Source organism: Nyctereutes procyonoides, unplaced genomic scaffold (genome assembly GCF_905146905.1).
Source record: "Nyctereutes procyonoides isolate TBG_1078 unplaced genomic scaffold, NYPRO_anot_genome, whole genome shotgun sequence".
Classification (NCBI taxonomy): Eukaryota; Metazoa; Chordata; class Mammalia; order Carnivora; family Canidae; genus Nyctereutes; species Nyctereutes procyonoides.
In genome coordinates, this window is record NW_026575025.1 from 323,002 (window position 1) to 337,568 (window position 14,567).

Sequence of the window (14,567 nt, forward strand, 5' to 3'; positions counted from 1 at the left end):
CTTCTCTGGCCCACTGTCTTCTCCTTTTGTACTGACTTCCATCAGTTTATTCTCCTGAGGCAGCTCAAATGATCCATTTTAAATCTGATTCTGATCTAATCACACCACTGCTCACAACATTACAGTAGATTCCAACCACTCACAATTTAATGAATCACATTTCATATTACAGTAAGAGGAACTGTAAACCTCATTTCACAGTTGAACAAACTGAGGCTCCGAACATCGGATAAATTTTCCCAAGGTCACCCTAAGTGATACAACTAGACTTTGAAATAGTTCTTGCATTATATCTCAAAGTGATCTTAATTTTTATATGATAAAGCTACTCACACAATTGCAAAACCTGATTTCCACTATTTACTGTTAGTCTTACCTTAGAAAGGCAAGTCCACAATATGAAGGAACACTTTTTACTATTCATAGGGACCTGAAATTCTTCTGTCATCCAGTTTGACAAGACAGGGCAAAAGCTGCATTATTACTTGAGGATATATTTTATTTCATTCAACTGTCTATCCATTTTCTCCATGGGCGTCTTCTGGTTATATAGAATTTACATTTAGGTATACTGTAGATTACTTCCTAGGAATTCCATGGTTCACACAGAAAAACAAAAATATGCCACATTATGATAATTTATCAAAAAAAAGAGAGCCTATCCTTACAGAAGAATATACCAGCGATTTCCCGGGGAGATTTTTCTCAAGTAACTTCTTTGCTACTAATTTCTGAATAGAAAATACCATTCAGTTGGTTAGTCTTTCTCATTGTATCATGTAGGTTTGACCAGAATACTTGACTTGAAATTTTGATGTGCTTTTCCTTAGATAATGTTTTAAGCCTAGTAAGGGCTTTATGAATAGTTTATCAGTTCTTAAGAGAATAGCATCTTCTTCCCTACAAGGTCAAAGAACACTAGACATTTCTTCCTTTCCAGCCACATTTATCATCAAGTTCTAGAATTGGAAAGTTTCCAAGAATCATTCTTACGTAATTACATTCACTGGGATTTTACAAAAGTTCAAACATACATCTAAATGTAAAGATATACTAGACTAAATCACTTAATGAAGACCTAAAATATATCACATGGAGACAAAAAAATATCTTTAGGGTCCTTATCAGAACTTTACACTCAGGAATAAAATTTCAGCCCAGTCATTTTGTTCCAATAAAGATTAATTTGTCATTTATTTCCCCACTTACAGTAAATTTTTTTCATTTTATTTAATACTCAATATACTCTGCTTAGAAGTGTGCTCACATATGTTAAATATATTATGCACATATTTAAATGTAATGACTACTCAAGGGTTTTTTTTCTGTCTTTGTTTTTATTCTTTAGTACTTTTTTATTCTTTAGTATTTTTATTATATAGAGCGCCTATTTAATGCCGGGAAATGTGTTATAAGTAAGGATACAGCAATAAGGAAAAAAAATCATATGCTTTCCGCACAGAACCTATATTCTCATAGTAGTGTCAGACAATAAATAAGGGGACAATTTAGTAAACTGATTATATCCTTCATCAGAGTTAATGATAGAGCAAATAGGGTGTTCAGGGAGATTTCTACTATGGAGAAGGTGATCAAGGAAGGCCTTTCTTCAAAGGTGATACTTAAGCTGAGATCCAAAGGATAGAAAGTGGCTACCATCAGAAACACTGTTACAGGTAGTAAAAATTAATTAAGTAAAATAATCTCAGGTCACTGATGGCTAAACATTTCTCAGGGAGTTTTATTCCAGAGCTATTTTGAAAAGGAAGGGTGAGCTTAGGCACTCTCATCTTGTGCCTGATTGTAGTGGGAAAGCTTTCCACCTTTCCTTGCTGGGTGTCATGTTAGCTATGGATCTGTCATATGGCCTTTCTCGTGTTGAGGTAAAGTCCTTCTATATCCAATTTGTGTTTTTTGGGTTTTTTTTTTTTGAAGGTTGTTTATTTCCTCGTTTGTTTTCACAAAAAAAATAAAAAATGCTGAATCTCTGTACTACCAATGACAACCCAGAGAGGATTAAGAAAACAATTCCTTTTACTACAGCATCAACTAGAACAAAATACTTAAGAATAAACTTAAACAAGGAGGCAACATTTCTACAGTGAAAAACGACAGGGTGTTGCTGAAAGATATTCTAGAAGACATAAATAAATGGAAAGACTTTCTGCAACTGAGATAGTTCTTGTTTTTGAGATGTCAGCACTACCTAAAGTAATCTAAAGATTCAATGCAACTTCTAACAAAATCCAAAAAACTTTTGCAGAAATACCAAAATCCATCCTAAAATTCAGGTGGAAACTCAAGACACTACAAGCAGTCAAGGTAACCCTGGGGGGGAAAAAAACAAACAAAAAGTTGGAGGACTTCATGGTTCTAAAACTACAAAGCTATGGTAATCAAAACAGTGTGATATTGGCATAAAGGTGGACATAACAATGGAATCAAATACAGAGCCCGGAAAAAACCTTTGCTTATGTGCTTAAATGATCTTTGATCGGTGACAAGAGCATTGCTGGGAAAGGACAGGTGGTTTAAAAATGGTGCTGTGAAACTGGATATCCACATGTGAAGGAATGAAACTGAACACTTAGCAACATACACCATACACAAAAACGTACTCAAAATAGATCAAAGATCTAAACTACCAACTAGAACTATGAAATTCGTGGAGGAAGACATGAAAGAAAGCTTAATAACTTTGGATTTGGTAATGATTTCTTGAGTAGGACACCAAAAGCACGAGCACGAAAAGAAAACATGCATAAATTATACTTTGTCAAATTTAAGAACTTTGCACGTCACAGGACACTATTGGCAGAGAGAAAAGGCATCTTACAGATGAGAGAAAATATCTGCAATTGATATATTTGATGAAGTGTTAGTATCCAGAATATATAAAGAACTTCCACATCTCAAAAACACATGCAAAAAAACATCATCCTGGTTTAAAATGAGAAAAGGACCTCACTAGACATTTATCCAAAGAAGATATGTGAATGCCGTATAAGCACATGAAAAGATATTCAATGTCACTAATCATTTAGGGAACTGTATCTTAAAATCATGAGGCAATACCACTTCACATCCAACAGGACAGCTATGATCACAAAATGTAAAAATAGTAACACACGTAAGACAGTAAACAAATAAAAAAAACTGTGCTTTGATGATGGGAATTTAAAATGATACAGCTGCCATGGAAAATGTTATGTTACTTCCTAAGAAATTAAGTAAAAAAATATTTTATGATCCACAATTCCATTTCAGGGTATAACACAAAATAATGGAAATCAGAATCTTAGATAATTTATTTTACCCATTTTCATGGTAGTGTAATTCACAATACCTAGAAAGTAGAAGCAGCCAAAATGTGTGCAAATAGATAAATGTATGAATAGAATAAGGTATATGCACACAACAGACTTTTATTCACCTTAAAATGAAGGAAATTCTGACACCTGCTAAAATATGCACTGATCTACAATTCACTATGCTAAGTGAAAGAAGACAGTCACAAAAAAACAAACATTGTATGATTCCATAGACATAGGTACTTAAAACAGACAAATTCATAGACAGAAAGAAAACAGAATGGTGGTTGTCTAAGGCCCAGAGAGAGAGAATGGGGAATTATTGTTTAATGAGTGTGGAATTTCAGTTTCGAAGATGAAAAAAACTCTGAGATGGGTGGTGCTGGTACTTGCATAACAAATGTCAATTAATTTAATTAACCATCATGACACTATGAAACGACTCAGTGCCACTGAACTCTATAATCACAAATGGTTAAAACCATAATTTTTGTTATTTGTGTCTTGCTACAAGTTAAAAAACACATTTAAAAATTAAGTTGACTTCATTAATAGGTGCATGATATCAACATAAACTACAGCACAATGGCTAGAGTATATGCACTTATTATTGGATTTACGCACACTTGTTTAGAAAATAGGTACATCATCCAAAATAAAACTAGCAAATTAAAAACTTTGGAGCTGTATTCCAACAATTTGCATTTTACCGGAACCCTAATTCCCATGGTACATTGAACTTTAACGATCAATTTGACAACACATAAATCAAATATGATATATTTACAGTCATAAATAATTTCCTCCCTGGATCTTTCCTCACGGTGGCTTTATATCAAAATAAATATAATTTGGACAAATAGTGTTCATGAGCCTCAGTACCATAGAAATTATCTTCTTTTCTCTTTTCCATTTAAAAGACAAAATTATTTTCTAAAGTTATGGATATCTCTTGAAGTTATTTTTACCCCAGAACTTCCTCATGGCATTTTTCACCTCCAAGTTTCTGAGTACACAGGTTTAACAAGGGAATTAGCATGGTATAAAACACAGACCTTGATCAGTGGAGAAGGTGGTGAACGGATGCAAATACTTAAGTATGCAGGACACGATATTAAGACCACCACAGTGACATGAAAGACACAGATGGACATGGCTTTGTGTCTATCCTCCCAGCAATAGGTATTCAGGGAGCATAGGATGACCAGCTAGGAGTTCACCAAGGGAAAATTTTAATAAGCTGATGAACTCACTGTTGACAGCAACAGAGACCAAGAGTATGAGTGTCCATGCAAATGACTTTCAACCAAGGAATCACATCACACACAAATGGTCTATGACATTGGAGCCACACACAGGCAGCCACACTATGAAGAGGACCTGAGTCCTCTTCTGAGACAAGGACAAAGCCTCTAGCACATGCCACCTGAAAGACGAAGCTGTATCCCTGTCACTTGTGATGATTCCATACTACAAGGCTTTGCAGATGGCCACATGGATACTCAGCAAAGACATAAGTCATACACTAGCATTTCAGGAGTCATGGATGAAGAACAGCACTTATCTAGAAGAGATGAGCCACATGGGCAGAAAATGGAAGCAGTACCCAAGGTCATGAAAGATGATTTGTTTTGTTTTGTTTTGTTTTTTAATTTTTTTTAAAATTTATAATAGTCACACGAGAGAGAGAGAGAGAGAGAGAGAGAGAGGGCAGAGACACAGGCAGAGGGAGAAGCAGGCTCCATGCACCGGTAGCCCGACGTGGGATTGATCCCGGGTCTCCAGGATCGCGCCCTGGGCCAAAGGCAGGCGCCAAACCGCTGCGCCACCCAGGGATCCCATGAAAGATGATTTGTTAAACGAAAAGACCACTCATGGATAACAGTTCTCAGTACTGGAAACCTTTAAACTCTTCCTAAATTGATATTCTTAAATGAGTCTTCTAAAAATAATAATTGGCTTTGGCTTAGCAATTAAACCAAGATAAACTTATTTTACCTTCATTGTAAACTTATTTTAATGTTAAACTTATCTGTCTTATCTAAATGTAAACTTACTATTTCATTTTACACTTGATTTGGAAATAGAATATGCAAGACTAGGTGTATACTGAAAGAATAGTAATGAGGGACTGTTAGTCTCATCACATATCAGAAGATGATATATCAAAGCAATCATGTTACAAAACAACTGGGACATGAATAAAGAGATCAATGAAACAGAATTGAGTCTTAAATTAGATCCAAATATGTATGAGGGTTTAGAATATAATAGTTAGGATTTTAAGTCCATAGAATAAAAAAAGCATGAAACTATTTTTAAAAACCTGAATTTTAGAAAGTAAACTAAAATTCTAATACTCTTTAACTCCTGTGTCTAAATAAATTCCAGATGGACCAAAAGTTTTAATGTATGATACACAACCTCAAAAATGTTTTAAAATTTAAGTACTAACATAAAGTTGAAGAATATTTTTATATGAATGGTCTTTTTAAAAGCAAAAAACATTACATGTTAAATTAAAAAAAAACACCTTTTACATGCCAAAAGCATTCTACATACTATATAAATATTAAACATACTGTTAGCCAGAAAGATAATACTTATGTATATATACAATAATAAAAGGGATCATTTCTTTAGAATGTAACCAATCATAAAAAATCAGTATGTAAAATATCAATGATTGAATGAAGTATGTAAAAGCATTAATAGATGATTCACAGAAAAAGGAATACAAATAATATTAAACATGAAGAGATAAACTCAATGATATGAAAAACATTACAATTTAATCAGATTGTCTTATATTGAATAATTGATTGTCTTATTGAATATTTATCAGGTATGGTTTGTTGAGAATGTGGACACAAATACTCTCACAGACTATAAGTAGAAGTGTAGCTACTGGTAAAATCTCAAGGTTGACAATTTGGCAAGAACAATAAATATTGACATTTAATCATTAATTCAAATACATATCTCAACAATTCCACTCCTAGGAACTCATACTTACAAATTATCACAAACATATAATTATTGCAAAATTTATTGTCATAGAAAAAGGTTAGTAATAACAGGAACAGAAATGGATACATTTCTTTTAGCATATATAAGTAAGTAATATGGAGCACTAAGAGATCTCTAAGGACTAGTATGGAGTATCCTCAAGATGTTACAACACTTTTATGTGTAATTTTTTAAAACCAAATAAATAAATAAACAAAAACCAGAAACAGACTCATACATTTAGAGAACAGAATGGTGGTTGCCAGAGCAGAGGAGGATGGACGGATAGGCATAATATGTGAAGGAGATGAAAGGAACAAAGTTTCAGTGATAAAATAAATATGTCACAAGAATGAAAAGGACAGCATAGGGAATACAGTCAAAAATGATGTGGCAATTTTGTATGGTAACACATCAAAACTACACTTATCACAATGAGCATCCCTTAATGTACATTATTGTTGTCTGTGTTGTATATCTGAAACTAATGTAACATTGTATGACAATTATGCTTCAACTAAAAAATTAAAAATTAAATTATCCTAACTTAAAAGTTTATTTTATTTTACTTTTTATTTTAAAATATTATTTATTTATTTGAGTTAGAGAAAGCGAGGAAGAGAGAGCACGAGCAGTGGGGAGAGGTAGATAAAGAGGAAGAAGTAAACTCCCCATTGAACAAGGAGCCTGATGCAAAGCTAGATCTCAGGACTCTGGGATCATGACCTGAGCCAAATGCAGATGCTTTAACTACCAAAGGCACACTAAAACTTTATTTTTTAACAAAAGAAGTTGCATAATAAAAGCAAACCTTTAAATACATGAGAAAAATTCACATACATATATTTAAATCCAAGTGCATTTGTAAAGTTGTTACCTCAAGAGTCTGCAAGAGATTAAAAGCTAGCTAAAGGAAGAGGAGTAGAGCCCATGCTGAGAGATAAGTAGGTAATTTATTCAACATTTTTTCCCATTGTATAAGCTTTGCATTTATTTATTTATTATTATCCATTACACTTCAATCTTTCTTATAAAAACAAGTGTTACACTTTTTATTTTATAACTAAGAACAGAAATTTAATAAATAAAACAGTCTATATACATCATTAAGAATTACAGATAATATAATAAAGAGAATTACCTTATTATTTTAAGATTTTTTTATGTCTTTATTTGAGAAAAAAGAGAGTTGGGGGGAGGAGCAAAAGGAGAGGATCAACTGACTTCACACTAAGCAGGAAGCCTGATCCAGGGCTCTATCCCATGACCCTGAAATCATGACCTGAGGAGAAAACAAGAGTCGGATGCATTAACCCACTGAGCTAGCCAGGTACCTCCAAAATAATGACCTTAAGTTATAAGAATATAACTAAAATAATGCTAAGTATCAGAAAAAAAGCTTTAAAATATAAACTGATTAAAACATTGTAATCATATAAATATTTTCTCATTAATTCATTGCATATTGTTGATTCCCTGCTATAAAGGCATTACACCATTAAATGAAGTATCTACAAGGTATTATGGACCTTATATTCTAGCAGTAAGAGAAAGTATAATTATAGCACAATAATCCAGTTCATTCTTTAATTATAATTAACTTAAGTTCTTAAAAAAAAAAAGGAACTCAGGATCATTTAAGAATATTTCTGGGACACCTGGGCAGCTCAGTGGTTGAGCGTCTGCCTTTGTCTCCGGGTATGATCCCAGAGTCCTAGACTGAGTCCCACAATGGGCTCCCTGCATGGAACCTGCTTCTCCTCCCTCTGCCTATGTCTCTGCCCCTCTCTCTGTATCTCTTGTGAAAAAATAAATAAAATCTTTTTTTTTTAAAAAATGAGTATTTCTGCATTCATAGAAAATGGGACCATGTAAAAGAATTCTGTTCATGGTGGATAATAAACTTATCTACTAAAAGATATAACATTTCTCCTCCAGAGCTTCTTCATAGCATTTGTCATCTCAGAATTTCGCAAAGTATAAATCAACGGGTTCAGCATTGGGGTTATGACTGTAAAAAACACACTCAGGGATTTGTCAATGGGGAAGGTCTTAGCAGGTCTTACATACATGAAAATACATGGAACAAAGAAGAAGACCACCACAGTGATGTGGGAGCCACAGGTCTGGAGGGCTTTCCGCTTCCCCTCTGGACTAAGGTTCTTTAGAGAGTGCAAGATGACACCATAAGAAATGAGTAAGAATGCAAACACAATAGTGCAGATCATCCCTCCATTGGCTACAACTAATAGCCCAATGACATATGTGTCAGTACAGACCAGTTCCAGTAAAGGGTACATTTCACAGATGAAATGATCAACAACATTGGGACCACAAAATGGGAGCCCATAAATGGTGCTAACTTGAATTACTGAATGCAGAAAACCTCCAACCCAGGATACCACCAGCAGCACAACACACACCCATTGCCTCATGATAACCAAATAATGCAAGGGCTTACAGATGGCCACATAGCGGTCATAGGCCATCACCAGCAGAAGAAAGACCTCTGATCCACCAAAAAGGTGCTCCGTAAATAGCTGTGTCATACAAGAATGGAAGGATATGGTATTTTCCCCAAAGAACAAGGTTGAAATCAATCTGGGGGAAATGCAAGAGGAATAAGTGACATCCATAAATGATAGGTTAGCAAGAAACAAGTACATAGGTGAGCCCAGGGTCTTACTGAGAGCTATAGTCAACACAATGAGCAAATTGCCCACCACTGTCAAAATATAGAAGAGCAAGAACATAACACAAAGGACCTTCTGTTCCTTAGGATCCTGTGTGAGGCCCAAGAGGACAAAGTAAGTTACGTTGTTTCTTGGTTCCATCTAGTCTGGATAGGAGCTGACTTCTCATATTAGAAGCAGGTGATCTACAAAACAAGGGGGGAAACCTTTAAATGCATTGTTAGATCACGCTTTTATTGACCCAATTAAAAGAATGTGGAAGAGATACCCATTTGTGTCAAATGTTTCATAGATGTTATGATTTCCAATTTGAACAAGCCATGGTTTCCTGCATTCAGTGGTAGCATACAAAATAATCATCAATGAAATAGTGTCATTATAAAAATAGTCACACAATCTGAAGGCCACACGGTAGGAATTTATCAACCAAACAGCAGTTAAAGAAAGCGTCCCAGAGGAAGCAATGCTTTAGCTGTGTTTCAAAGGAAAAGAGAATGACCAGAAGAAAAAGGGGCAAGGGAATTCCATGAAAAAGGTGCACAGTTTATAAAAGTGAAATACCTGAGACCCAGTTAGGGTAATTGACATATTCTAAGTGAGTGGATGAAACTGGGAATGGAAGGTTGCTGACCTAGATTGTCTGAAACCTCTTCCTTAGGATCTGTGGTTGGATATGCCCACTTTTCCTGACCAAGAAATCTGGAACCATTCCAATGTTGTGTCTCTCCCTTAATTTTTAAACTTTCAATATGCAACATCTCCAACTCTGGACATTTCCAATTTGATTATCAGTTCAGTACTTATAAAACTAACTTTTTAATTTTTCTCCATAAACATGGGGGTTTCCCATCTCACTAATTGGTACCACTTTCTACATCATTGACCAGACAAGAAATATTACAGTATCCTTCACACCTCTCTTGCTCTCATATCATATATCAATACCTTTAACAAATTACATTAACCCCCTACAAAATATATCACAAACTGGATCATTTCCCTCCCCTCTCCATTTCTGACCCACTGCAGTAACCATCTGCAGTGTCTCTTCCCTTTCATTCTGGCCTCCATCAATTTGTTTTCCTAACACAGCCCAAATGATCCTTTTTAAATCTGATTCTGATCTAATCACTGCACCGCTCATAATTACAGTGGATTCCAATCACTCACTTACAAATTAATGAATCACATTTTATATTACAGTAAGTGGAACTATAATCCCCTTTTCACATTTGAGCAAACTGAGGCTAGAACATCAAATAAATTTTTCCAAGGTCACCCATTTTTAAGTGATAAAACTAGAATTTGAATCCAAGCTTGTTTTATCTCAAAGTGATCTCACTTTTACATAATAAGCTACTCATACAATTGCAAAGCCTGGTTTCCACTATTTACTGTTAGTCTTACCATAAGAAAGCAAGTCCATAATCTGAAGGAACACTTCTTACCCATTCACAGCGACCTCAAATTCCTCCACCATTCAGTTTAACAAGAGAGAGCAAAAAACTTCAGCAGTACTTGGGGGTGTATTTTATTTCATTCAACTATCTATTTTCTCCATGGAGTCTTCTGTTATTCGGAAGTTTGCTTTTATTTGCACTGTAGATTATTCCCTAGGAATTCCACTTTCCACACAGAAAAACAAAAATATGTCACATTAGGATAATTTATCAAAAAGACAAGTAAGTCCTCACATAAAAAGAGAGCAACTGGCCATTTCCCAGGGAAGTTTTTCTCAAGAAACTTCTTTCCTACTAATTTCTAAATAGAAAAATACCATTATCTCTTTAGTCATCTTCATTCTGTCCTGTTGGTTTGCTCAGATAAGCTGACTTGATATTTTAGGAGACATTCTTGTGTTTTTCTTCAGATAATGCTTAAAACCTACCTGAATCCTCCTAAAAAATGTGTATTAGTTGCTAGGAGCATAGCATCTTCTCCCCAGTAGGAACAAAGATCATTGGACATTTTATCCCTTCTAACCGTATTCCTCATTCAGTGCTAGAATTGGAAAGTATCCAAGACTGATTTGTGTTTAATTAAATTCACTGGGACTTTCCACAAAAACTTTTAAAAACATCTCTAAAAAGATACTAATAGGGCAAATCACATAATTAGCATCAGAAAGTTGTAACATAATAAAAAAAAATAGCTTTAGAACTGTTGTGAGACTACTGCTGGTCAAGAATAAAATTTCAGCCCTGTCATGTTGTGTTAGATGAGATTAATTTATCATGTATTTCTCCATTTGTCATAGATAGTTTTTCTTTCCTTTCATTAAACACTCAAGTTTTGCTGCCTTGAAGTGTGATTAGATGTTCTAGATAAATATTCACAGATTAAGGCATAACGACTATTAATATTAATCTCTTTAATTTGGAGATCCTATTGGCTGCTACGAACTTTTCTATGAATGGGAACAGAGGAATTAATGAAATTGGGGGAAAATTATGCAAAAGGTCCTTTCTGGGTGGACCTTATATTCTCATAATGGAGTCAGACAATAAATAAGGGGACAATTTAGTAAACTGATTATATCCTTCATCAGAGTTAATGATAGAGCAAATAGGGTGTTCAGGGAGATTTCTACTATGGAGAAGGTGATCAAGGAAGGCCTTTCTTCAAAGGTGATACTTAAGCTGAGATCCAAAGGATAGAAAGTGGCTACCATCAGAAACACTGTTACAGGTAGTAAAAATTAATTAAGTAAAATAATCTCAGGTCACTGATGGCTAAACATTTCTCAGGGAGTTTTATTCCAGAGCTATTTTGAAAAGGAAGGGTGAGCTTAGGCACTCTCATCTTGTGCCTGATTGTAGTGGGAAAGCTTTCCACCTTTCCTTGCTGGGTGTCATGTTAGCTATGGATCTGTCATATGGCCTTTCTCGTGTTGAGGTAAAGTCCTTCTATATCCAATTTGTGTTTTTTGGGTTTTTTTTTTTTTTGAAGGTTGTTTATTTCCTCGTTTGTTTTCACAAAAAAAAATAAAAAATGCTGAATCTCTGTACTACCAATGACAACCCAGAGAGGATTAAGAAAACAATTCCTTTTACTACAGCATCAACTAGAACAAAATACTTAAGAATAAACTTAAACAAGGAGGCAACATTTCTACAGTGAAAAACGACAGGGTGTTGCTGAAAGATATTCTAGAAGACATAAATAAATGGAAAGACTTTCTGCAACTGAGATAGTTCTTGTTTTTGAGATGTCAGCACTACCTAAAGTAATCTAAAGATTCAATGCAACTTCTAACAAAATCCAAAAAACTTTTGCAGAAATACCAAAATCCCCTAAAATTCAGGTGGAAACTCAAGATACTACAAGCAGTCAAGGTAACCCTGGGGGGAAAAAAAACAAACAAAAAGTTGGAGGACTTCATGGTTCTAAAACAACAAAGCTATGGTAATCAAAACAGTGTGATATTGGCATAAAGGTGGACATAATAATGGAATCAAATACAGAGCCCAGAAAAAAACCTTTGCTTATGTGCTCAAATGATCTTTGATCGATGACAAGAGCATTGCTGGGAAAGGACAGGTGGTTTAAAAATGGTGCTGTGAAACTGGATATCCACATGTGAAGGAATGAAACTGAACACTTAACAACATACACCATACACAAAAACGGACTCAAAATAGATCAAAGATCTAAACTACCAACTAGAACTATGAAATTCGTGGAGGAAGACATGAAAGAAAGCTTAATAACTTTGGATTTGGTAATGATTTCTTGAGTAGGACACCAAAAGCACGAGCACGAAAAGAAAACATGCATAAATTATACTTTGTCAAATTTAAGAACTTTGCACGTCACAGGACACTATTGGCAGAGAGAAAAGGCATCTTACAGATAAGAGAAAATATCTGCAATTGATATATTTGATGAAGTGTTAGCATCCAGAATATATAAAGAACTTCCACATCTCAAAAGAAAACATGCAAAAACACCAGGAGTACCTGGGTGGCTCAATAGTTTAAGTGTCTGTCTTTGCCTCATTTCATTTTTTTTAATAATAAGTTTATTTTTTATTGGTGTTCAATTTGCCAACATACAGAATAACACCCAGTGCTCCTCCCGTCAAGTGCCCCCCTCAGTGCCCGTCACCCATTCACCCCCACCCCCTACCCTCCTCCCCTTCCACCACCCCTAGTTTGTTTCCCAGAGTTAGGAGTCTTTATGTTCTGTCTCATTTCATGATAGCAGTGTCCTTGTTGCAGCAAGAGCCCCAAGTCAGGCTTCTTGCTCAGCAGGGAGCCTGCTTTTCCCTTTACCTCTGCCTTGCCCAAGCTTGTGCTCTCTTGAGCTCTGTCTCTGTCAAATGAATAAAATCTTAAAAAACAAAACACCATTCTGATTAAAAATGAGCAAAGGACCTCACCAGACATTTCTCCAAAGAAGCTATGTGAATGCCCTATAAGCACATGAAAAGATATTCAATGTCACTAATCATTTAGGGAAATGTATTTTAAAACCATGATGCAACACCACTTCACATCCAACAGGACAGCTATGATCACAAAATGTAAAAATAGTAACACATGTAGAACAGTGGACAAATCAGAGCAACTGTGTTTTGCTGGTGGGAATGTAAAATGATACAGCTGCTATGGAAAATGTTATGGTACTTCCTAAGAAATTAAGTAAAACTTTATTTTATGATCCATATTCCAATTTGGGGTATATACATAAAATAACAGAAATCACAGACTCAGACAGTTACTTCTATGCCCATACTCATGGCAGTATAATTCATGATAGCCAGAAGGTAAAAGCAGCCAACATGTGTACTGACAGATAAATGTATGAACAGAGTGAGGTATATGCACACAACAGTTTTGTATTTACCCTAAAAAATGAAGGAAATTCTAACACCTGCTAAAATATACATTAACCTACAATTCACTATGCTAAGTGAAAGAAGACAGACACACACACACACAAAAAAAAACAAATATTGTAATGTCCCACAGACATAGGTACTTAAAATAGACAAATTCAAAGATAGAAAGAAAACAGAATGGTGGCTGCCTAAAGCCCATAGAAAGGGAATGGGGAAGTAATGTCTGATGAGTGTGGAATTTCAGTCTGGAAGATGAAAAAGCACTTGACATGGATGGTGCTGGTGCTTGCATAACACGTGTTAACTAACTTACTTAATGAATATGACAATGCAAAATGACTCAGTGCCACTGATCTATGCACTTACAAATGGTTAAAATCAGAATTTGGAGTAGCTAGGTTGGCAGCATAGTAGTAGACCCTAAGCTTCCCTAGTCCATCAAACACAACTAAATAACCCTCAAATTATTCTGAGTACCCAAAAATTGATCTGAGGACTGACAGAACAAACTGCACAACTAGAGGAAGGCAAGAAGCCACATGGAGGAAGGTAAGAAGTATGATGATGTGCTTTGTGGGGAAAGGGATCCCAGTTCCTGAAGGGGTGGAGCCCCATTTGCAGAGAATGGTGAGAGAGAGTGGAGAACACAAGGCTACACACAAGGAGCCATTGGTAGGGATAATATGATAATAAGGGCTGATTTTTGTAAGT

The 14,567-nt window shown here is 35.2% G+C and overlaps 1 protein-coding gene across 1 annotated transcript; it reads right to left on the minus strand.

Moving 5' to 3' along the window:
* Window positions 1–8,224: 8,224 nt before the first annotated feature.
* Window positions 8,225–9,154, minus strand: LOC129503125 (olfactory receptor 4A47-like). Its single transcript, XM_055315089.1, has one exon. It carries the CDS (start codon window positions 9,152–9,154, stop codon window positions 8,225–8,227), a length of 930 nt encoding a protein of 309 aa, XP_055171064.1.
* Between the last annotated feature and the right edge of the window lie 5,413 nt (window positions 9,155–14,567).

Bases quoted from the DNA above. Each gene is read 5' to 3' on its own strand.
- LOC129503125 (XM_055315089.1), bottom strand. From the start codon at position 9,154: ATGGAACCAAGAAACAACGTAACTTACTTTGTCCTCTTGGGCCTCACA.